This window comes from Zonotrichia albicollis, chromosome 1, assembly GCF_047830755.1.
Source record: "Zonotrichia albicollis isolate bZonAlb1 chromosome 1, bZonAlb1.hap1, whole genome shotgun sequence".
Classification (NCBI taxonomy): Eukaryota; Metazoa; Chordata; class Aves; order Passeriformes; family Passerellidae; genus Zonotrichia; species Zonotrichia albicollis.
In genome coordinates, this window is record NC_133819.1 from 13518329 (window position 1) to 13544545 (window position 26217).

The 26217-nt window shown below is 36.0% G+C and overlaps 1 protein-coding gene across 4 annotated transcripts in view; it reads left to right on the forward strand.

Moving 5' to 3' along the window:
• Positions 1 to 26217, forward strand: part of CUL2 (cullin 2) — a 41119-nt gene that overhangs the window by 3592 nt on the left and 11310 nt on the right. For all 4 annotated transcript variants that reach the window (XM_074557340.1, XM_074557288.1, XM_074557228.1 and 1 more), the window contains exons 3-14: positions 5724 to 5826; positions 7616 to 7710; positions 10334 to 10439; positions 13291 to 13373; positions 18706 to 18802; positions 18895 to 19005; positions 20248 to 20410; positions 21603 to 21727; positions 23277 to 23384; positions 25405 to 25464; positions 25848 to 25976; positions 26084 to 26170. In XM_074557340.1, coding sequence (XP_074413441.1) covers positions 5724 to 5826; positions 7616 to 7710; positions 10334 to 10439; positions 13291 to 13373; positions 18706 to 18802; positions 18895 to 19005; positions 20248 to 20410; positions 21603 to 21727; positions 23277 to 23384; positions 25405 to 25464; positions 25848 to 25976; positions 26084 to 26170 — 1267 coding nt within the window. The remainder of the gene's footprint in view (positions 1 to 5723; positions 5827 to 7615; positions 7711 to 10333; positions 10440 to 13290; positions 13374 to 18705; positions 18803 to 18894; positions 19006 to 20247; positions 20411 to 21602; positions 21728 to 23276; positions 23385 to 25404; positions 25465 to 25847; positions 25977 to 26083; positions 26171 to 26217) is intronic.

Below are 26217 nucleotides of genomic sequence, written 5' to 3' on the forward strand. Positions count from 1 at the left end.
ATATTTGGGAAGTAATCTATGTGAAAATCACCATGCTGATAAAAAGTAAACTTGTCTCAGTTTTAGTCACTTCTGGTAGCTTTAATACTTAGCTTATGCTAAAGCTGTTCTTACAGGTATTGAGTGTCCCCTATTCTGACAATGAGGTTTTCTTGTATGTCCAAGTGTTTGTGTGTGGCCAGGGAAATACCCAAGACAGGGTGCACATCTTTAAATTTGGGATGTGGGGGATGATGAGGGTGTTCTGTGTAAAGATTTCTCTCTCTTCTTTGCATTTCTAACTGTACTGATAACTACCATACTAGACATTTCCACAGCAAGGATTTATTAAAAAGCCTTCTTCCTTTTCCTCCACTGTTACTGCCTTGTTACTCATGAGAGTTGAGCTATATTTCAGAATAACTACTCTTTCTGCATTCATATGGTGTTGCTGTTCAAGTCACAGCTGTACATACATTGTTGTAGTGGAAAGGTTTGTGTTTTACATGTAATATTTTGCAAGATTTAAGTTTCAGTGAACTTCTTTTAAAAGAAGTATTATGTTTCTAACCAGTTATTCTGTGGCTTGTGTCTATATATTCATTAGCCATTACATCATGGTGAATAATTAGAGAATTTTAGGAGGCTTTGCACCTCTTCTGCAGGGATTGGTCACATTTTGGTTTAATTGCAAGGGGGAAGAATAGTTTAGATTTATTATTGATTTATTAATTCTTGTGGGTGAAAAAAGAAGCACCTGAGAAGATCCTTAGACATAAGTTTTTACAAGATAAGCTTATTCTGTGGACAGGGGCTTGGCTCCAAAGTCTCATCTCATCCTGACCATGTTAACTATTTCTCAGAATTGCTTTCCCATGTGCCTGTGTTTTGAACATGTGTATGTGTATATGGACATAGCTCCTAGTTCTTGTGATGTTTTGTGGTGTAATAATCCTAAAGAGCTCTTTCATTTAAAAACTTTGTAATTAATTTCTGGGAGCATGACCTGTCACCTTGTACTGAATTAAAGTTCAAATGACTCCAGAATTAAAAAAAAAAAATTGAACTAATTAGGTGGGTACTATACATGCTGAGAAGTTGTTTTACAGTCATTCTTGCTAAGCAGTTTTTGAGGATTACATAATTCAGTCTTTATCAAGTGTTAAATTCTGCAGCTTAAAACTTTAAACATTGAAACAAAGATATTTAAAACAGATTTGAATATAAAATAAGAATTCTTGCAGGAGATGTTGTGTTGATTCCTTGTCACACTGTTTTGGTTACAGCTTCTTATGTGGAGACCTTGCACACAAGTTTGCTGTTGATCCTCTTTTGGGATTTAGTCCAGTTGATTGAACATCAGAAAAGGATTGCTTATGAATAGCAGACTTAGGAAGCAGTCTTGGAATAATCATTTGGCATGTAACTCTTAAGACCTTACTTAGTATCATCTCTTAATTACTTTCCTTGGAAAGTGGCACTATTAGTGCCTGGTTTGGCACAGGCAGGAGCCTTTTGGCTTTTTGGCTGTGGCTGAATGGCCCAAGGAGTTTGTGCCACTTCCAGCTTGAGTGTTGGTTGTTCACTATTTCTGCTTTCTATAACCAAATTTTCTGTTTTAACACAAGCTGCTCAATGAGTGCTCAACAATTTGGTGGAACTGGTAGTTCTATACAGCTGGAATAAAAGCTTTTTCCAGGTTTTATACATAAAGAAGACTTTAAGCATATTCTAAAAAATTGGCATTTAATAATACGTCATTTTGTTCCCTGTTGACTTTTTATTCTCTCTTAAACTAATTTTAATTGGAGTAGTGTTTCTAAACATCTACAGCAATTCTAAAGGAAATGTTCTTTTAACTCTTTTTCTTATTGCTTGAGTCAGCACAATAGAAAGATGGGAAATTATTTCAATAAAACCCATACAGGTTATTTCATTGATTATAGTATCAGTTGATCTTTGTACTATATAGTCAACAGGGTGATGTGGAAACAAAGGATAAGATAGAGCAAGCAATCACTGTTTCAGTCTGCAGCAGTGTATTCTAAGAAGTGTTAGCTTTCCCTTGTGCTGTTTGGGGCAGCTGAGATCCAGTGGAGTATGGAAGCTGACTGTATTTTAGGGATGACAGGCTTGTACTGCACATACTCCTCTTCTAGAACTAATTTTTGCCCCACTAGTTCCCCAGAACTTGTTTGTTTTGAGCATAGTGTTTCCTTTGTAACTTATGGTAATTTTGTTGTTGAACATGGGTTATCTTTAAATAAACGTTTTACCTCATACTGGAAATGCTAGAATGGCAATGAGCTGGGAACCACAATGGTGTAAGAGTTAAAATCTTCTGGAAAAGATCACCTGAAAGACCATATGTCACTTTATTTAAAATGTGAGTCATCCTGATCCACCTTTGACCTTCAGATTTCCTTTTAAGATTCTCTGCAGAAAGAAATGTGTACGAACTTGTTTCATTGTCTGGTAAATGAGTGACAGTTATGTCTCTGTTGGAGGTGGTGTTGGGAATACATTGTATCACTTCCAAGGCTGCTCTGCAGGCACAGGAGTGCTTTTTAGGTTAAGGCTTGGTTAGAGAGTAGTGGGTAGTTCCTCTGTGCTTTGGTAACTGCCTTTTAACTAGAACTTTTTTGAACAGGTAGAACATCAAACTCTTCCTGTTGTTGTCTTGGGATTTCTACCCAGAAGTTAACATAAGATCAACAGTACCCAGAGACAGCTGTACTTCAAACAGAATTATTTTAAAAGTATGCAACATGGCCATCTGCTTTTTTTCACCATTTTTTCTCCAAATTTGTTCTCCCTCCTCTGATGAATTGTTTTGCAAGGACCCTATGATGAACCAAAACTTAAACATTTATCTTTAAAAACAACTGGTTGAGAAGGAAGAGTAAATAGAGTTCGTATGGTCGTGGTTCTTTCTGACTAAGTCCTGAAATTCTCTACAAATTTTGGTTCTGTTACAGAAGATTGATGAATAGAAATTTTCCCAAAGCTCTACAGTGGTTGCCTAGAGAAGTCTTAACTACGTGCTTTTTTTTTAACTCCAAGGACAATATTTGTGAGTTTTTATAGTCTTGGCTATAGCATTTTCTTGTTGATAGTAATTTTGTTGTTGTTCCTTCTTAGTTTGGAAGTGCTTCAGTTTCCCATTGCTGCGTTATACCTCTCAAATAGCAACTACCAAAGCACTTCAGGGTCACAGAAGGGTTTTGATGTTCTTGTTCTCAATAAGAGTGAAGGCCCCTAGGCAGCACTTTGGCTGCAGCTTCCTCTGGCCTTTCTCACCCTGCAAAACTGCATGCTGAACTGGAAGCACAGATGGCTTCCACCATTAAAGATAAATTATTGAACAGTAAAGGCTTCTTCCTGTTGTTCTGTTGGACAGCAGCACAGGAAAAATGTGCTTTAAGTTTATGGAGTAAAATACCAGTGATGATCAGTGAGATTTTTTTTCAGAGATTTTTTTTTTTTTTTTTTTGTTAAGAGAGTCACAACACTTTGAATATGACACTGAAATTTGGATTCTGGACTCAGAGATAAAATGCATAAAGAAACAAGTACAAATTGAGCAAGAAAGAACAGTTTTGCTTCAGTCAGATATATTCCAGTCTCATGATAGCTTTCTTTTGTATAATTCTAGAGAAACTTGATATCCAGCCAGTAGTATTTGATTTACATAGGAGGGTTAGGTGCCTGCTCTAGTGCTTCTGTGATTAAGCTCTTAGTTTGTGCATCTGCTGATATTAAGCACAGTGGCAAATGTCAAGAAAGAGTACTAGATTCAGCTTTCTTCATTTGTAAGGAAATTTGTTTGCTGGAATAAGGAAAGGCATGTTTGGAAGATGTGCATTTTCATGAAGGAGTAGGGGTACCCTTTTCATTCTTAATTAGGATTATTAAAACTAAGAAACTTGTTCACAAGATAAAATCAGAGAGATTTGTTTGGTGCTTTCATCAAATAAACTGTAATTGCTATATTCTTGTGCTGCTGTGGTGAAGACTGCCTATTTCCTCTAAATTTGTAAGCTGTTCTTGTTGTAGAGATCTGTAGGTTGTGGTGTTTCAGGTAGTGTAGTTGTGGATCAAAAGAGAAACAAGTCATATCCCCTTTGCTTGTGAGCAAATTATTAAGATTTCTAATTCTGAGTTTAATTTCTCAAAAATACCTTTGCATAATGAAGAGGCTTGTGGCTTGAATTCTATTTAGGATGCATTTGACTACTCACCATCCTTAGACTGAGAAAATTTGTTGGGGAGGGGAAGGTGTGAAAACCAATTATTCTTTACAATCTCTTTCATAGAATATTTCATTCTTCACGGTTTAAATTTGTTTTGATATTTTAGTGGTCATTACTTTGCATGCTGGTGTAGTGCAATGGTAGCTACTGTTACAAAGCTGGGGATGTTGCCCATTATGTTTCACAGTGTTTCCATTTAACACTTTTTGCTGTTCTGAGGAGAATTCTAGCAAAGATGATCTATATGAGGGAAATAATGTACTCTAATTTAGATTCTGGTTGGGGTCTCAGATTCCAGTTGCCAGATAAAGGGTTTTTTCCTAATTAGTTCTCCTACATCAGAATCTTCTTTGCTTTGAGTAGTAATTCTATATAAAGAATGAAATGTGCATTTGGACAGGCTGTGTGATGAGAGCTTGACACTGTTCTGTAGATTAAGCCGGTGACTCTTCAACTGTCTTCTACCTCCTTTCACACAGGCATGTGCTTTTTAGGGTAGGCTAGAGGAAAGATCTTGTGTCTTCCCTTGATTGCAGTGATATACTAAATTATTGATTTCTACTATGGCTGGCTTTATAAGGTGCCTAGGCTTAGTGCTTAAGCCATGTTTTAAAGTAATTTTTGCAGAATTAGTTTATTTCCCACAGTTGTTTATATGAAGCTTGACCTAATCCTTGCTTGACTTTTCTGAAAGCAAAGTTCTCAGTCATAATTTCTCTTCCTCAAATTACTCTTAAAACTTGATAAAAAACAAAAGTGTAGCTCTGCAAGGTAGTTTAGGGACAAAACCATCTTAAGGGTGGCTTAGCAGGTTGCTGCTGCCCGTTTAAATTATCATGCACAACTGTTTTTTGTGGCTGTGATCTAAACAGGATTACTGAAATGATAATAATGGTTAAAAAGAATACAGACTTTGTTTTATCCACACCACCATTGTGATTATTTAATTTTCAGTGTCCCCTGAAATTGTTTTACCTGTGGAGGTCAGGGCAAAATGCAGGGACAGTAAGTTATTTTGGACTCCAGGAAGGAAAACTTGAAGTCAGCTTCACTGTGTGTTTGCTCTGCTCTGTACTTGACTAATCATGTTCTTAATCTAATTAGTGCTTCTTTCCATTATATGAGAAGAGTTTCAGTTCATGTTGGCTGCAAATGCAGAAGAATGGTGCCTGAAAGCTGCTTTGGACCTTGAGATTATTGTGTATTATACATGGCAAATAAAGGGTAGAAGCCACATCAGTATGGGGCTATCAAGATCTTAGCTCTAACATTGCCTCAGCATTCACTATTTAATATTGATGCTGTAAACTTGGATTTTACACAAGCCAATACTTACAATAATTTCAGAAAATGATTAATTTTATCTTTTTTGCTTGATGTAAAAAAACCCCAAAACCTAAACTACATGTGTGGAGAAGAAAGGGTTCTTTTAATCATAAACTTTGTTGCTGTGTTTTCACACTTTATTACAAACCTTGACTTTGAGCCCAGAGACATTTATGCTTTGTGTGTGGCCTATCCTGAACCTCTTGGAGAGAGACTTTATACTGAGACTAAAATTTTTTTGGAGAATCATGTACGCCATTTGCACAAGGTAACCTGTACAGTTCCTGATATCCTGATTCTTTTTTTGACTTTTTGTAGGTCTTTATGAGACTAAATCACAGGTGACAGAGTTGCAGAGACACAGTTTGTATATATGAAATATGTAACACATGTCACAACATGTACACAAATGCAGGCAGGTATTATAGATACCTATTGATATGCAACACAAAGAAATAATTTTCTTTCTAAGCCAACAGTTATGGTTTGTGTAATACATTCATTGGCTTGAAAAGCAAGTTCTTTCTTTTACATTGAATGCTTATAATCAGACAAGTTAGAGAAACATCTTCATTTTGCAAACATTCTGTAGTTTGTCATTAGCCTTCTGTTTCAACAGAAATGTATCTGCTCTAGTGTCTTGGAAACTGATTGTATATGCTCTTAAAAAATAAACAAAAACCTTCTGAAATATGTGAGACATAACACAAACACTTGGGAGGAGAGGAAATAATGGCAAATTATTTATTATGACAACAATATTTGTATGTCTGTATAGCTGTGAGGTAGCTTCTGTTTCATCAGCTAAGACAGCAAATTTTGTTAGAATTATGATTCATCATGTTTAGTAGATAGGACAGATGAATGGTGCCTCGATCTAGATCAGTAAAAAGAGAAGTAGATTTAAATAAGGTGCTTATCAGTCTTTAGTGTCTTTATAGGGGGCAAAGCATTGCAAATTGTGCATAGTGCTGCTAAATGGCCTCATGCTTAGGTACTGAGTATTTGACAAGATAGACTGGTGTCTTAATGGGCAGTTCCACTGGTTACAGAGAGGATAATTCTGGCACTCTTATAGACTAAATCGATTCACTAAACTAGCAGAGAACTCTGCCAAATAATTTCTTCCTCATTTATTTAGTGAGCTGAATGAGCTCACTTAGGATAATCAGGCAGGTGCCAGCACTGTGGAAGTTTTGAGAAGTAGCAGAAAGCATACATCAGGTTTTTAAATTTAAAACCTTTGCAAAATGCATACAGCAGAGGAAAGCATTCTCAATTCTGTTTTATCTGCCAGCTTTCTTCTTTCATAATTTTTTTACCCTTTTTTGCATTTTTTTGCATGGGCCTCTTTGCTTCTTGAGCCAGATTTTAAAATTATTCTAGAGAGAGTTAAAGTTGAATTCCTAGGATCTTGTCCCCCCTCTCCAATCATACTCATTAGTCTAAATTGTTGAACTTCTCTGAAGTATGAATCTATTTTGAGAAGTTCAGTAGCTTTTTAGATGATGATTTGCTTAAATTTCAAAAGATTTGGGCCTAGATTTGAAAAACTTTAAAGCTTTTTTTTTTTCATTTACATGTATCTGTGCTTTGTTAAACTTGTTTTATTCTGTCATTCTTGGTAAGTATGAGGACTTGTTTATCCAGTAAGACATAGTGGTTTTAAATGGTTATAGTCAATTCTTCCAGTGTGCAGTGCATGTAGCTGGGTGAATATAAAACTGATCTGTGTCAGTCAGAGGAAGGTTCTGTGAGTTATCCCACCAGTGTGATGTGAGAATGTGAGCCAGATTTATTCAAGCAGGTACTTCTGAAAAGATCAATACAAAATAATTCAGTAGACAGATTGCTGTTTTTAAATGCAAAATAAAGCAAGTCCAGGTGTTCTAGCTGGCTTACCAAAACTTGGTAGTATTAAGATGTGTTATTTTGGTCATTGCCACAATTCTGAATATGCAAATACTATTCCAAAATTGTAATCCCATGATAACTTCCTAAGTATGTGTGCTATTTTCATACTAATTCTGGTGTGTGGGGTGTGTGTGCCTTCACAGAGAGTTCTGGAAGCTGAAGAACAAGTACTGGTTATGTATCACAGATACTGGGAAGAGTATAGCAAAGGGGCAGACTATATGGACTGTTTATACAGGTAAGCTTTGCAAAAGAGTTGTTAAACCGTTGAAATTAACATGAAATTTAACATGATCTGCAGGTTAAGTTGAAGAGTGTTGAGAGAGCAATAGATGAATATGCCTCAGGTTAATTTTGGAGAGAATATAGTTATGGTAGCAGAACATGAGCAAAAAGGAATAATGCATCAACAGGTAAGTATCCAAGACGGTTCCTAAAGTTCTTTCATTACTAATTTATTCTGCTTGATGTTGCAGTGCTAAATGTGTTGGTGCTAATCAACCCTGCAGTGTATAAGCTCATAATCCTGGGAGTTCTACAAGGATGGCACTGTACTGCAGTTTGCAGTTGAACCAGCATGGTTTGAGTCAAAGCTTTAGGATATTTTACCTTTTAGGAATCAGTTGGAGTTCTTTTCTTATTGCATGCCTGCTCTGAAAAAAGTACCATAATTTAGTTGGCTCTATTGTATCCCAGGCTGTAGTTTGGATAATTCTTCCTGCAATGAAAATTGATTAATGTCTACAGGTGGTAATCTGAAAATTATTTTCAAATAGATTCCCTTAAAATTTAATTAGGCTTGCATCTCTGCTTCTAACCTGGTAGGCAATATTTGAAACACTGCTCAAATGTGAGACACTTTTGAGCAAAATTCCTTAAATGTGAGATCAATCATGTAATTGGAAAATGAGTTATATCTTTTCTTTCTTCAGTGTTGATTTTGGTTTGGTTTTTTTTTAACCTATCCTCCTTGGTGCATTTTGCTAGGAAAACAAATCTGGTTCAGTTTGAAAATGAAAATCCCACATGTGCTTGACTAAACCAAGGTGATAAAACTGATGCAATAAGGAACACTGAAGAAAACTTCTTCATATAAATAGATAAATAATAATAAATAAGTAAATAATCGATAAAGCCAATGGTGGACATTAGGCCTTACCAGTGTCTTGGTGCTGTAACTGGTTTCACAGGTACTTTAAAAAAATCCAGTCTGTGTACTTTATTTCAAGTGTCCAGTCTGTGTACTTTATTTCAAGTGATTGGGAAAGTTTCCTTATCCAGTAAATTGAAATTAGGTCATTAAAAAAAAAAAAACAACAAAAAACCAAAAAAACCACCCCAACTGTTACGATTTTTCATAATAAAATCCTGAAAACTAAACACACATGGTGCAGCTTTTGCTTTGTTCCATTTTGTCTTTAAAATATTTATATAATACCAGCATATGATATAGCAATTTTTAGTTTTACATGCTACTCTGTATGTACTGATGCAAGGGAGAGTAAGTGAGGGGAGTGCAGGACTTTGCTTTTTAGCAAGTTTAATGAGAAAAAGCAGATTGGCAGCTGTTGGCTTTGTTCACATGGGAGAATATGGGAAAATGCCACCAAGGAGCCTGCTTAGGGCTGGTGTTTGAGGTGTTCCTAATGTCCTCACAGGTTTTGTGTGACCTGGAGGCCTGGAGCCTTCTAGAGAAATCTGCATTTACAGTTCATGGTTGGTATCCATGGTAGCACAGGTTACAGTAAGAGTCTGAAAGTGGCTGCTGTACTCCAATTTTTCATCACTGCACTATGACAAGTCTTCCTTCTTTGGACTCTGTGGTGTCCTAAATTCTTTCAAGTTCACAGGATTTCACAGTGTGTTCCTCCTTCTCTCCTTTGCTTGGCTTTTGCCTTCATGTCAAGAGTGTTCAGACACCTCTGGTCTGGTGCAGCCTCTGAAGCCTGAATCTCTCAAAGTGCATCAGTAATCTGGTTCTTTTCAATGCCTGAAACTGAGCATCTCAAAACTCCTGGTTAGATCAGAAATTTAAAAAACCTTCTCAGTTGCCTTATTTAAACATTTTTATTATAAGAAATATTGTAAGTGTAGTTGGGAAATATATATTTTATTTTTTTTCCCAATTATCTGGGAAAGGAAAGAATGGTTCCATTTAAAAATGTTACGATATTTGTTCTGTGGGAATACTAAGAGTCAAGAGGGATGTTTTAGCAGGTCTTGCACAGAATCCATTCTGTGTTCTTTATAAAAACTATGCATACAGTAGTAAATACTGAATTTTAAAATAGCATTTATAGCATTTGTTCTTTATAGCTGTTACTTAAAATAATTTCTGAAAATTCTTCTCTTTAAAATTTGTAATCTGGCTGTTAGCTAGCTACCATGACCTGAGTAAGGGATCATAACAGACAAAAGTTTGCCCTATTAAAATGAGCAGTTCTTCTGCATTTCAGTTTGAGAGAAACACAGAACAATAAACAGTACAGGTAGAAGGAAATGCTTTTAAGTTAAAAGTTGATATTTTGCACATATATGTATGTATATGGAACGCATGTATGTATGTATAAGCAGAGCATGTTGAAAGATTGGATTCTTACACAAGTATATTGCTCACAAAGAAAATGCTGACAGTGATATTTCAGGTTCCTGTTTGATCTCTGTTACCAACACCACTGTTTTAATGTGATGAAAATTCTTTCAATGTCATTTGTATTGTAACATTTTTCTACAAATAGCCGTGGCATTGGTTTAAGGAGGTTATATATTTTGTGATGCGAAACACATTCCACAATTCTGATCTTAATTTAAAAAGCCTTTTATTTGTGCCTGTTTTGATGAGGATATCCTTTTTTCTATAGGTACCTCAACACACAGTTTATTAAGAAGAACAAATTGACTGAAGCTGATCTTCAGTATGGTTATGGAGGGGTGGATATGAATGAACCTTTGATGGAAATTGGAGAGGTAGGTATCTCTGAAAGTGGGGTTGGCTATAAACAGTATTTAGAATGCTATGAGTTCAGCTTTGCCCTTGAAAATTTTCACTTTTTTATGTCACAGAAATATTGTACATGTAAGCACTGTTCCCCTTGTAAAATGAGATTACAGTTTTGGTGTAGAAAAATAAGAGTGACGTGGCAGGGAAAAGAAACAAATATGAAAACGGTTGGAAAACTTGGATTTAAAATGTGATAATAGAAACACTTTGCAAATAAACTTTAGATTCTTAAGTGATACTGCTATCTAAAAAACATGTTGAAGAATTAGTATACTTTTGTTTTTGGAAGCCCTTGAAATATTAGTTTTTAGGCTTCTATTTCTTGATGTGACAAAGTATAAAAGCTTTCCTTGCTAATCTCAAGGCAGTAAAGTTAATATCTGTTCACAACTGGTGTAGGATTAAGTTTATAGCAGTCACTCCTTTGTCCTGAAAATTAATGGACACTTGAGTCCTACATTCATGTATTAATTGCAGCACTATTTTGGTGAATTCATTGCTGCATTTCTTGACCTGCAAGGCACTTGGCAAGTTTGTCAAGTCTTTGTTTTGAAAGCATTTACTCTTTCATTATGGTTCCTGTAGGATTCTATCTTTTATTCTTTGGATTGTACAAGGGCTCTAGTAGAAGTCAAATTATTTGTTGTTCATCACTTTAGAATGGAAAGAATTACTGTTTATGTATTACATTTTAGATGACTGAAATGATCTGGCCTTTATCTACCCAAGGGCAAACATGTTTATTTTATGTATTGTTCTCTTCAGTCTCAGCATGAAGTTACAGAAATAATGCCCAGTATTTTTAGAAGCAGAACTGCACTCTCTGTTCTGAAGTTTCTGTCTCAACATCACTCTTGTGTGGTAACAAAACTTTGGGAGCTTTTCAGTAATCTTAAACAAGTCCATTCTTGCCCAGTTCTTCTATGGGTGTAACAGTAGGTCTGTACATGAGAGCAGAGCTGTGTGTGTGAGGTGTGGGCACAGCTTCAAACAGTTCTTCTTCCCCCAAGTGTTCCAGACATTCAGTAATTGTACTAGGAAATGTACAGGATGAGATAAGTTAATGAAAATAGTCTGCCACTGCTTGCAAGTGCTTGCTTTTTTCTTCTCTCTCTGTTATGAATGCATGGTGAAGGACACTGCTTTTCTGAGTTGAGCTCCTATCACTGATTTCAAACTCTTGAATTTTCAATGGCTCTGTGAGAGCCCTGAGTTTAAATACCTTTGTTTAAGATGTGCCTTCTGGTTTTTTTTACCCCCAGAAATAGATTCTGGCAAAATGGAGAAAACTGCTATTTTCAGTGCTGCCAGTCTAGTTGGAGAAGTAAGATCAGTCCCTGTCCTCGAGTGGGAGAAACTGTCTTGAACTAATACAACCAAGTTGCTGGATTGATCTGTCTATAGTTTATTTGACAAGAAAATTCCAATAGGTGATTGACTTTGCTTCCCACTGGTAGCTCATATGTGAGGACCATGCTAGACCACATTGCAGAATTGATCTACCTGAGGTTGTTTCTTTCCACCACCTATTCACGAAATGTGTCAGTTCTTCTCCTTTTTTCCCCCTCCTTTTCTTCTGTCTCTCCAGAGCTGTTTTCTTTCAGCTGGCTTCTTTCATTCTGTACTGGATGAGTTCCTGTTGTCTTACAGAAACTTGCCTGTTCTCCAGCTACTCTCCTAAGACAACTTAGGTTTCAAAACATGATCTGTGTTTGGAATTATAAGCAAACCTTTACCTCTCCTTTAGCCTGCTTATGGTGCAGTTGTGGCAGGTTTACTTTCTGTATTGCAGTGTGGGTGCTGAATAGCTGTGACAGTTGGAGCAAGTTCATTTGTTTGCTTTTTAGAAAGGAAATTTATTTCACTGAGGGGATCAGATTAGCAGTTGATAGCTATGTGCCTCCTTTCATTTAAGACATACCTGACTGATAGTTTAATTTTTAAATGTAATGACCTGTTAGTTGTGTCAAAGCTTTCTTAGAAGCAATATTCCCTCTGTCCTTACTGAACTGTGCAGTTTTATTTTTTCCCAGTCTGCTACTTCCTGGCAGGTGTTTTTGGAGGCCTCCTATGTGCAATTATTCTCTGTATATAAGGGATCACTTTATCCCTTTTGGGCTTTAAATCTGACTTTGATTCAAGTGCAAAAGCTCATTTGAACTATTCCAACTGTGGTTTTTTTTAAATGGTGTATCTTGGGAGCAATGGCTTCACCCATAAGAACTGATGAATTCTGGAATTGATTTGAATTCCATTTGAAGCCAAATGTTTGCTTGCCGGTGACTTTGGTTAAGATGTAAGCATCTTCGTTTGGAGGTGTTCTTTGTGTGTTGGTGAAGGGATTCTGTGTTTTTGACTGTCACCTCTGACAGATTGGCCAAGAGAAATCTCTTTTGTCAGTTGAGGCTTATTTTGCAGTCATTGTTAGAAATACTGGTGTTTGTACACATTCACACACTTGGGTTAGAAAGGTGTGTTACTTACATATTACTGTGCAGAGGTTTTGTTTATGTGTAGTCTCAAAATCTGCCCTTGTAACCAACTTGCTTGGAGTCTTTATATGCATTTGAGAATCCTTGGAGTAGAACCGAGGAATGAATCAGTTCTATGAGATGTGTAGGAAGAATGCAGGCTGGGAAGCCAACATTCACATACTGCCTGACTAGGGAAAGAAGAGCTTACCTAACAACTGAATTTTTAAAATCCTGAATGGGAATTGTGTCATCTTTGGTCCTGTCCTGAGTTTGGTGTGGTGGTTTTTAGGTTTTTTTTAAAATGTACTTTTTATTGATGTCAACTTGTGTTGTGTCCTGACAGCTAGCTCTTGATATGTGGAGAAAATTAATGATTGAGCCACTGCAGGCCATCCTTATTCGGATGCTCCTCCGAGAAATAAAAAAGTGAGTGATTGTTTCTTGCTTTAACATAAGGTGGGGGTATTGCACTTTTTTTTTTTACTTTGAAAATCTGTGGACTTTGACAGAATTTTTTATGTTTGGTTCTTCTAAGGTAACTTCTTTTCTGATGGTGATGGTCTATCAGCTTTTCTTGTTGTAGCTGTGTATTTGTGGCTTTCATGTGTACAAAAAGGCAGTGAATTCCCTGTAACCACAGAGCAGTGATCTTTCTGTTTCAGCAACCCTTCTTATCAATGGCATAGGAGAGGAGTTAGAATAAATGTCCAGGTCCCATAGGATGCTTTTTGCCTTTTTCTCCACCTGATGCTGTCTGCATTTAGCTTTTGTGCTGTCAGTCAAGTTAAGGACCAGACCTTGGGCAAAGATTTGCCAAAGCCAGAGAAACTGTGTTTGTATGGAACCCAGAACAATTCTGGCAAGTGACAAAGCTTCTGGGTTTCTATTTTTCAGATCAGTACCTTCACTTAACATTTTTGGTGTTTCACTTGAGTAAAATGAAGATAATTAATTTTTGTAGTCTGAAGCAAAGTTATTATTTTATTTTTGAATATATTTTTTAATACTTCTAAACAAAGCCAAAGAGCTTGGGACTTGTAAAGCTTTGATTTAAAAATTTTATTTAACTTCTAAGGAAGCTAATTTATGAATAAACAGAAATTCGGGATCTACTACAGATCTTGTGCATAGTTGCAAGTTTCATCAGTTTCTGCACTCCTACCAGTGTTAGGATACAACAATCTGGAGTTGTCTAATAATTGGGGTTTTTTAAGTGATTACTCAGGTGACCAGACTGGTGTAGGTAAACTGAGGGGGAGAGCTATCTTAGCAGATTAATTTCTTTGAACATGCACTTGGTCAGAAAAAAACCTGTAAGGCATTGAAAACCTAATTTGTATTTTTCTTTCCTGAATTAAATATTTGACAACAAAGGAGGGAATATGATGTCTCTTTTGGATGGCATTTCTGAAGCCAGGAAGTATTTCTTTGTTTTCACTTGTTGAATCATGGTTCCTTTGTAACCAGGACTAATAGTGCTTTATCCATTTTTACTTCAATTATTTTTAATAAATGGAGATTCCCTAATTCATGGTGAAGAACATTCTCCTTTGTTACATCAAGCATAGTGATGCTGGAGACTTGTCTTACTTAATGTGTTTATTTCACTGGTGGGTGGGAGTGGAAATGCCTGTGAAAACCTTTTTCAACAGATATCTGATGCCCCTTAAAATAATGGTCTGTATTTAGCTTGAAACTGATTGCAGCCCTTCTCAGGGCCTTTAGATCAAGGCTGTCACTGGCTTTTGGAGGTATTAGATCTTGAGACTGTAACAAGTTGAAATAATTTGTTACTAAACTATTTGGAAACTTTGGAATAAAACTTCCGTCCTTGTCTCTAATGGTTGGATTTGGATTTTTTCCCCATTCTTTATTAAGGAGTCTCAGAGAAGTTAATTTAGTTAATTTAGTTCTGCTTCTCAAAATATACATCCAGCAATTCGTTTTAAGTTTCTTCTAGCCACTTTGTGATTTGCACATCATTTAATTAATTACATAAGAGAGAACTACTTCTTGTAGCTGTTTTTGTTCCTGCTGTCATGAAATGCAGTGCTTCCTGTGGGGACTCCGAGGATGGCCTTTGCATGTAACAATAGGCTTGTTGCTTTTCTTTGCTGTAATGTCTGTGGCCAATACAGTTTTTAAGAGGCAGTTTTAAAGATGCTGCTGCAAGTGATTTCAATGTCTTTTAGCATTGAGTTCAGTAATTCAGGGATTAAACAAGGTGGATATCATAAGTTATATCTGTCAGACATGTAAGAATATGCATGGGAATCATATAACTTTAAATTTTTAATAAAATTGCTAATACATGTATATGCTTAAAAACTCATCTATTCTACACCTTCCTCATAGTAGTTGTTTGTGCATGGTTCAGTTTATTACAATGCTTTAAAAAAATTAAATTACTGTGGATGGGTCAGTTGAACTACTTCATGGTAGGAAGTTTGTGTAGCATAGAACAGTATGTGGAGTTGATAACCAACACTGTATAAATTATTGCATGTAAAAGTAGCTTTCTTACTGTAGTGGAAAAGGTAAGAAAGCAGAGCCACAAATTCTTCTTTCAAATGTTACTGTATCAGTGTATTTAACTGGATTTTTAAGAAGACCTCTGACTACAGCCTTGAGCACACCAACTTTTTAGAAGCTATAAGCTTGTGCAATACATTATACTTTAAAACTGACAATAAACTTTTTTTTTTTACATGAAAATAAAGAACTACAAGTAGTGGCCTGTGGCTCAGCTGAACAACTGATCTAAGATTTTACTGACACCAAAAAGGAGCAGGCTGTGCTCTGCTGCCTTTCATGTGCTGAATTTGGTGCTCACCTGGTTCCTTAGTGACTCAGCTGAACTGCTAATGTGACAGAAAACCATCCTGGATAATGTTTCACCAAGTTGGCACAAGTCAATTCAGCAAAGCATTAGATGAGTGCCAAAGCAAAGGAAGAGAGATGGAGGGCTGTGACTGAGCAAAAGGGAACAGGGTTAGCCCCTTTGAACAGCAGAGAATTCTGAAATCACTTCAGCTTGTCTTGTCTGACTGCACTCCTAATAGAGAGTTCTGAGTGTAACACTTTCATCCCCCTCCCTCTAGCCCAGGCACTCTTCCTACAAGGTGAGCTGAGTATTAACTTAAGCATTCTTGTTTCAACACAACAGGAAGCTGACAAGATCTTGAATTGTGAGAAAATTCATCTATGAAATTCTTAAACAGAAATATTTTGGAAATTACTCAGGGGCTATCTCAAATGACAGTGTGATTAGTACAGACCAACTGAGAGACAGACTAACTTCTCTACTAAAGATAACTAACATTTTCTAACTAACTGGACTTATTCCTGTCTAAGCTGATACATTATCTGTACCATTTATTTGAAATAAAAACTATTGGAAATTAACATCTTAAAAAGTGTTTGGAACAGTCTCACCTAGTTGACAATGAATTCTGTAGGCAATGGGCCTTGAAAGATCCTTGGTCTGACACAGCAGAGCACTTGTGAGTGATGGAATCTTCTTTTAATGCATTTGGTATCTAATTATTGTACCTGAAGGGGCTGTAGTAATACACTGTACAGTACATGTTGAACACTCACCGTTAGCTTGAGTCTAAGGACAGGAACAAGATGGAGTTAATATAAACCAGCACAACTTTCTTGGGTGTGTTTTGTAGCTTTCTCTATTTTTTGGAAAAAAAAAACTTGCCACCACCTAAATTAGTGGAATTTGTGTTTCTAGCACTTAATCTTTTTATCCAGATTCCTTTCCTGTACCCAAGATATCCTGTGACGTCCCTGCTTCTACCTGTGTTGCAGCTGCTCTGTGGCTTTATGCATCTGTATTGCTTGCTGAGTGCTACCAAGAAAGAAAATAAATGTTTAATAGACTTCTACCTTTGCAGGGTCACCAATTCCATTATAGTGTGGCAGTTGTTCTTACTACTACAGCTTTTGTGAAAGTCGTCCTTAAAACTTCTGTCAAACTTTTTTGACGTTTGCACTACACATTCCTGGGAGCAGAGTGCCATTGGTGTAAATAAAACCTGAAATGGCTGCCAGAGCAGGCAAGGCCTGTTCTGTGCTGGGTTTGTTTTCATTTATTGCCTTTGAGCATCTGACCTCTGCTTCAACAGCTTGTTTCCTTCCTTCCAGCTCTTCCATGGAGCATGTCTCCTGTACTCATACAGCTCTTTCCTAATGTTCCTTTGTATATTTGTATAATAGGCTCAGCCTTTAGTTCTGTGCTTTCCTGTGCTCCATGGCCCAGCCCTGTGTTCAGGCTGCGTGCATCCTGCAGCTCTCTGTGCTCCTGGGCCCCCAGGGCAGGTGGGACTTCTCCCTTCTGTGCTTCTGTGCTGCTGCCTCTGCCATCATAAACCAGACCCTGCAGACAGATTTTGGCAAGGATGCAGGATGTCATTACATGTACCCAAAGCCAGGTTTATTCTATTGGTCATCTCCCACAACCAGAGGAAATCTTGTTCCCAGTGTGAAAAAATCAGACCATCCCTGATGGAACCCATCAGTTCAGTACATCTGTAATGGATGATAAAAATCAGACCATCCCTGATGGAACCCATCAGTTCAGTTCATCTGTAATGGATATTAAAGCTGCAAAAACCATACAGGGACTGTTCATTATCTGTTAAGAGAGCTAATTCTTGACACCCATCCTAAGTTTAAGTTTTCAGATCAGAGAAAGCAATAGTGTTTGAGAGCAGTATCAATGATTAACACTTGTGAATACATGAAGATGGTCTGGTGTGCATAATACAATGGCTGCTGGTGTGGCTGTCCTGATAAACCTCCACAGCTCATGGGCATCCTCTGGAGTTTTTCCTGATTACAAACCAAAATAAATGATATTAGCAAAATTACTTCTCTCCCATTTCCCCCCAGCCTAGATGGCTATATGGTAATGTTTGTCTTTGATGCTTAATCATAAATACCCTTTTATAAATCATATTTTAGTCCTATTTAACACCTTAGGAGTTAGAGAATTTTTTTTACTGAGTTGTAAAGTACATATGAAAAGTGGAATTTTTAAGAGCTTTTCATGTCTAAAGAGGAAGTTTGTGCTGTTTTGAATGCTGGTTATTTCCCAGTCTTTGCAAAGGGCTGAACACCAGTCTTTTTAATTTACTTCTATTTTCACCTGAATGGAACTGAAGACAGCATTGTTTTCACTTCAGCTCCTTCATTTGAAGCTAAGAACTTCACTGGAAGATGTAAGGTTTTCCTTTTGTGTGATGTATGATTAAATATTATGACATAGTGTGCCAGGTGTGTTATTTATTCCACTTGAAATCTACATGTTGAATAGTAGATGTTCAGAAAAGAAAACAGCATACTTCTTGTTGTGGTGCTGGTAAAAAGGATGGATTTTTTGGAAGGAGCAAGAGTGTAAAGGTACTCAATGTAATAAAGGCTACAAATACAATATGGAAATTACTGTAGCTTTTAAACTACTTGCATAGAGTATATAATTTGGAATACTTAGATCCTTAGCAAATACTTGGAAATTTCTTTACCCTTTAAATGCTTTTGAATGTTTATGAATAACTATCTCAAAAATTTAAATGTATATGAGAGAAAGAAGTGCATTTTTTATTTTAAGATTAATCTCTTTCAGTTTTGCCAGTTTGAGCAGGGAAGTTTACTGGAAAATGTTTTAATCCAATTCTATTTCATTTGGCTATAAATGAGTTACACCACATACCTGCATTCTCATAAATGTTTTCTTTGTCTATTTCAGTGATCGCTGTGGAGAAGACCCAAACCAGAAAGTAATCCATGGGGTTATTAACTCCTTTGTTCATGTTGAACAGTATAAGAAAAAATTCCCCCTAAAGGTAGATGCACATTTCTGATTATGTATTTTTAATTTGGAATATCAGTCTAGTATATACATTATTTGTCCTTTAAAAAAACTTCTCTTTTCTAGTTTTATCAGGAAATTTTTGAGTGTCCTTTTCTGAATGAAACAGGGGAGTATTATAAACAAGAAGCTTCGAACTTATTGCAAGAGTCAAATTGCTCGCAGTACATGGAGAAGGTAAGAGATTCTTCAATATACATGCAATAATTAAAATCATTTTACTCATGATACATGATGTCCTCTGAAGTTCTTATAGTTGTTCTTCATGTTATGCTTTCATCTAATTGAAATGGTACTTTTTGGTGACATGGTTAATCTGAACATAGAGTACAAACCTTGCCATGGCTGGACAGTCAGTATCAAAATATTTCATAATAAATGGTGACTCAATGGTACAAAAAGTGAAAAGTCAAAAAAATTAAAACATATCAGGTTGATTAGTATTACTTTCTCACTTCCTTATTTTCTTTCACTTTGGAGTAGTGTAACATTAGAGTTTTAGCAATATGTGGTTAGAAAAGACTCTTAAGTTGTTACAAAACATTATTAAAAATTACATACTCTGAGGTGGATTTACTTTCATTTTGCTTTGTGGTGTATGAAGTTATGTTGTGAATAAATTATTTGTAATTCTTATACCTATTTTGAGAAAACAAAGATTGATACAATACTGGGAGTCAGTTCTTGGTCCTGTCCTGTCTGCACTACCAAGATAGCAGAGTTGAGAAGAGGGCTGTGGAATTGCTTTTAAGTTAATGTGTTTTAAGCTGTGTTGAAATTCAGGGGCAGGCTAAGACTTAAACTAAACCAAAAGCAGTTTTGCCTATCACTAGCAGTCTGTAGCTGCACTACTCTCCCTAAACCTCCCTCATATTCACAGGGTGTAAGTGCTTTTATGGCAGTATTCATATGACTTATTTTATGATTAAGCCTATTTCCTTCACTGAGTTATAAAAAGAGCTTTTATTAATAGCTCAGATGTACTCCTGTACCTATTGAGCAGATGTTTGCATATGAGCAGATGGACTTGGAACAGTAAAGTGGTTCTTGGAGTTCTCTTTTTGTTAAGTATTGTGGTAAAATTTTCTCAGAAGGAATAAGAAGTATGAGTAAGAGAAATTGGGGAAGACTAGTCACAACGTTAAAAGGAAAAAGAAATTTCAAGATGAAAACTATGGAATGCTGGTAGACATCTAGTAGTGGCCAGGCCTAGTTAGTACTCAGACTAAATTATGTCCATTCAGTAATAGCCTGATTCCGAAGAATAAATAAATTAAATTTTTCATCCTGCACAAATTCTTTTGTACCTCTTCTTACTTACTCTTGTTTCTCATTGTACATACATACACTGTTGTGTATTCTGGTGCTATATAGGTTGTCAGCATTTCTTCAGCTTGCAGTTTAAACTCTGTTGTGTAGGTTTTAGGTAGATTAAAAGATGAAGAAATGCGGTGTCGGAAGTACTTGAATCCCAGCTCATATGGCAAGGTGACTCATGAATGCCAGCAGAGGATGGTAGCTGATCACTTGCAGTTTCTACATGCAGAATGTCACAATATTATCAGACAAGAGAAAAGAAATGGTAAGTCTCACTTGTCACAAAAAGACTGGAATGGTTTTTTGTTTTATTCACTTAGCATTGCAATTTCCTATCTTTTTTCAATGGCCTTCTGTGCATATAAGCATTTTCAACTAATGTTACTTATCTAGATAAATCTTCATTGAACCCTGAATCACATTTTTCGTTTAGCACGCAACTAATTTTTATTCTTCCAAGTATATAATCAAAACCTTTTTTTTTTTACTGCTAACAATCCTTCTTTCAGCTAAGGCTCTTTCTCTTTCCTTGTCTTAGTCATCTTAAAAACACATTCAAGTCCTGTGTCCTGTAGAAATAATAATATTTTATGCTTGTGTTTTCTTTTGTAAACCAATGGCTCTGCCTTAACAGATTTCTTCATCATCACTTAACAGGTCAGGCTTATAAAATATTTTGGCATCTTTTCATAGCCACTTTTTATTGTCCTGGATCTTTTGTGACCTCTCCTCCCAAATTTTTTTTACAGAAGGAGATGCTCTTGTAGTTAATATTCCCTGCCTGACTAAAAAAACATGCTTCTTGATGACTGCATGCCTCTTACCTTTGAAAGAATGCTTATTCTTGCATGAAAGATGGTGTCTCTTATGTGAAACAAATTATTTTTCACAGTCAAACTCAAATTGTATTTAATAATGGTGAGTTCAGTTTCCAGGGAATTTTTCAAGCTTCATCAGAGTTTCCATCTATTTTGTTTGGTTTCTTTTTTGAGGGTGCAGAGAGGAAAAATATAATAAAAATAGCAGTTGCTTGTTTAGAGCTTTTTTCACCTGAGAAAAATTTCAAGCTACCACTAGAGGCAAGTAAAAAGTCAAGAAGATATCTAAAGTGTTTTTAATCAGCTGCTGCTAAGGGATATTAAGAAAGGCCAGGATTTAAAATAAACTGGCACACTATTTCTCCACACTAGCCCACCTCTCTTCTTAGAGTCTCTCCTAAACAAGCTCTATTAGAAGGGTGAGGTAGTCACAATGGCAGGACTCAATAAACACTGATAGTAGCCCTACTCTTTCCTTTTTTCGTTTCTCAGTGATCTAGTGTATGTTAATTTTTTGCTTTCAAAATAGTTGGTATTGTTTCAGTCTTTAGAAAGTTCTGTTTGAAATGATGGTACTATATTAAGTGTTAATTTTTGATGTTTCTAAGTGTACTCTATAAAAATGTATCTCTGTTACAGACATGGCAAATATGTATACTCTGCTCCGTGCTGTGTCCAGTGGTTTACCTCATATGATTCAGGAACTACAAAACCATATCCATGATGAGGGCCTTAGAGCAACCAGCAATCTTTCTCAGGAAAATGTGAGTTTCCTCAGGCAACTGAAATGACTGTTTGATTAATATTCTTGATCCTCTTTGTTGTTTTTTTTTTTTTAATTTTGCCAGCGAAAAGTTGGTTTGGAACGTGATGGATAAGTTGTAACTTCCCATCAGCATGGTTAGCTGTGCCACATTATCTGTCCTGAGAGCTGATTGTTGTAATTGTTGTGATCTAACCAGAAACAACTGCAGCTAGATATTTCTCATTGTTGTTTGCTTAATACTGCCAGGGCAAGTAGGTCCTTTTGTTCCATGTATGCATTTTTTTTCTGAATTTCTCTTAAGTCTGTGGCATTTGCTGTTCTGGTATGTTAGAAGCCAGTGATTCCACTTTGTAAAGGCTTGACATCCTGTCCTGATTTCAATCTGCTGGTTTTCCTAATAGCTTTGTAGTAATTTTGCTTTATATTGTCATGTAATTTCTGAAAATATTATCTTATTTATTTTACTAAAGTATGTTAAACTTTTTTCTATTTTTGTCTGTTTAAATTACTCAATTCCATTTTTGTTTCTCCAGCATTGCTGTTCAGAGACAAATTACAAGCTTTTGTTTGACATAGTATTTGTGCATGTGCGCCTCTTGCTGTCTAGATCTGTGCTCACTTTGGGATGGTGACTTTAGCTATGCAGTGTCTCTGTCTATAATAATGCAGAAACACAAGCTGTTGTACCCTCACTCTGTTACTGACTGCACAGGAATGCTTGCTATTCAGTGGCTCCACTGTAACTTCAGTGTGCATACTGCAGCCTTTAGTAGTGTAGTTTGCTTTCCAATTATTTTTAGGTTTGTTGAACTTACTCTTTCAAACTAGTAGTGTCTACTCACAGAAATAAATACAGATCCATGAGGGTAGTGACAATTCACAGCCTTATGTAGATAATTTCAGTGTGAAATACTTGTTCTATTGTATAAATTGTGCACTTTGAAACATTTTTAGTGTGTGACCTGAGAATGTACTTAGGGAGTAATGCTACAGAGCCAGTGCCTTTCACACTGTTGCACTTGTGCCTGCCAGCTTGTCTGTGTAGGGACTCCTCCAGCTCCTGTCAGTCATTTTTATGCAGAATATGGTGCTGGAATGTGGTGCATGAAATTCAATTGGTAACTCCCCTATGTAGGAAAATGTAAAGGGATCATTCAGATTTTCTGTCCCTGAGGTCACTGTGTGGGAGAAGCAGCAGTTTATTATATCAGTTGCTTGATTGCTGTATTTATGTTTGCATTAATGATTTTTGAAAAGGCTAGTAATGGATTTTAGGGAAAAAAATAGATTACATGAGAGCAGTATACACTCAAATCTTGGTCGGATAGCAGGACAGTAAATGTAGCCTAGACTTTTTATTTCCAAAACACGGTCTAACATCATAGTGTGAGAATACAGCAGAATCCATCCTCTCAAAACTCACTGTAGTATTAACTTTCTCAAAAAAGAGTTATTAGTAAAAAATCTACAACTAATGTAGATATGTTTGTGTTAGATACTACTATTTTCCTCACTAACTTGCTTTCTGTTTTATCTACCCTCTTTAGATGCCAACTCAGTTTGTGGAGTCAGTTTTGGAAGTACATAGTAAATTTGTTCAACTAATCAACACTGTTTTGAATGGTGATCAACACTTTATGAGTGCCCTTGACAAGGTAATTTTTACTGAAGTAAACAAAGCATTGAAAAACAAAATCCAGGACCCTGATTCAGGCTCACCAAAACTCTTGATAGCATCAACACATGGTCAATGATAGTTCATATGCAATCTTTCTTTTTTAGAAATGCAATGGAGCAAAAGACATTCCAGTGTAAGGGAAAATATAAATTAAAGGAGACCATTTTAATACTTGTTTTCTGAAAGAAAGACCTTTCTTTTCATCATATTTCAAAACACAAAAATGGTGCTGATCCATTCAGTACAAATATAAGTGCAGATAATGAATAGGCATCTGGTGAGGTTTGGGAGGTTTGGTAATTCTTGCATGCATTTGAACTTGAATTTGCTTGCTGAGATTATATTTATCTCTGAATGCTGTTAGTATTACATCCACAGAGTCTTTGCTTAGATTTTTCAAGTTGACTGCAAAGAATACCTGGAAACTTAGATTGCTTCAATCACTGCCACAATAGGTAACTTTTTCCAGGAGAGAGTTGCACTTGAATTTAAATAACAAATATAGGGAAAGTGTCTTGCTGCTCTTTTATTTGAAATGCATAGTCATGCAGGAATTCAAGATAACAGTTCTAATTACCATAAACTTTAATATTAATCATTATTAATTATAACTAATAAATATATTTTCTTTCTTTAATTTCTTCTCCCAGGATGCACACATACAGTTCATTGCTCTTTTGTGGTGTGTGCAGTAGTTGCAGTTTGTAGCTAATGTCAGAGTCTAAGCTTTGACAATTATCAGTCAAGGTTAACCTGAAGAGGCACAATGGAGAAGGTACCAGTGATGGTACCAGTAGTAGTTACCCATCTGTATTTGTGACATTGATACAATAATTATTTAGCATTTTAAAACAAGTATTTCAGTACCAAATACATTTCTCTCTCCATTGCAATTAATGTCATGTACCAGAAGGTGGAGTAACACAAGACTGACAACTTCATTTGCTGGCACAAAGGCAATGTACTTTTCCTTAAATACATCAGTTCTTCACTCCATTGATCTTTCTTACAGTAAATAATTAAAATATTGATTAGCTGTTAATTTTGATGGTGACTATCAAAATCACTATTGCTGCCTCCAGTATTATTACAAAAGATTGCTCCAAGCTTTAAAGAGTTTCCTATTTCTTGCCAAGTCATTCATTCTTTTCTCAGAGGAATTCTAGGGAGCTATTAGCAAATTTTGCCATCTTGAGGTATTGTACAGAGGAGTTCCATGTCAGTTTCTCTTTATAATGATAACAACAAGATTTACCTTCTACAGAGGAACTGCAACTCCTGGAACTATGATCTTGCAGTATTTTTGATTCACTGTTAGTTTACAACACTAATTTAAATGTGACATGTAGTTTAGAAACTCTGTTATTCTGATAATCTTCTTTTCATTTCTAAACTGCCATTATCTCTTTCCTTTTTCATCATATTCAGGTTTTCTTCAGCCACCATATTGTTTGTACTCTGCTACTTCAAATTTCCACTTTCAACAATATATTTTTCTTTTCAGTGTGTGAAAAAATCCAACAACCAAAGGCGCTTTCGTTTCTTACTGCTGTGAACACTTCATAACGTTTTTCAGCTCAACACACATGCTGTTGATGTGCTGCTGCTCAAATCTACTTTGTCTGCACTTATTCCTAAGTTTTTTTCCATCCATTCTTTTGGACCATAATATTGCTCTATACCAATCATAATACTTTTGTGAAGTTTCTAATCAGAACTTAATTTTTTCTTTGGTTTTCTGTAATTATGTTTCTTCTTCTACTCTTTCTACTTTTACTGAATTCTCAACTTGAAAATGTTTAACAACCAAATTCTCATAGAGTGGTAATTCAACCTTTTTATGAATTGTTTCTTTTTTTATCCCCTTTTGTGTAGTTCAGTTTTTTAGGATCTCAGATGACCTTTGCTCTGAGGATATTTTTTATTTTTTCAAATTTCATAAAAGAAAAAAGTTTAAGTCATTGAGAGTTTTTCTCTTTGCTCCATGTTTTATGTAGGCTTTGACATCAGTAGTTAACTATCGGGAGCCCAAGTCAATCTGCAAAGCACCTGAGTTGGTAAGTGATGCACACAAAGTAATAATCCTTATATATAACCATCCACTGAATTGCTATGGGGTCCCTCACATGCATTCCCAGCTCTCACACTGGGTCACACTCAGGTGTGTATTTTAGTAGTAACAGCTTAAGCTGCACGCACATTTTGTGAGTGTGCAAAATTGCTATGGTTCTAATTTCTGGTATAGACTGTATTTCTGTGGGTGTAGAATGTATTGTTTACCCATGAATGCAACCCTTGTATTCAATGTGAGACACTAGAGAGGGACTTATTTCACGTCTGAACTATTGTAGAAATTTGGAAATACCAAATACCTTGGCATACATTTGTTCTCAAGCTTGACAAGTAGTTTTGGGTTTGATTTTTCTTTTTTTAATTTGAGCTGGCCAAATACTGTGACAACTTGTTAAAGAAATCAGCGAAAGGAATGACAGAGAATGAAGTAGAAGACAAGCTTACGAGTTTCATTACTGTTTTCAAATACATTGATGACAAAGATGTATTCCAAAAGGTAACTTTTCCTATTCAATAATGGTTAAAATGTCACATTTAAAGCCTACTTGAAGAATGTGGTTATACTTCTTAAAATCCTTGTCTCTGTTTTTTTTTTTAATGCAGTTCTATGCCAGAATGTTGGCAAAAAGATTAATTCATGGTTTGTCTATGTCTATGGATTCTGAAGAAGCGATGATAAACAAACTAAAGGTAAGGTAATATTCTTCTAACAGAATAAACAAATATAGGAGTATGTA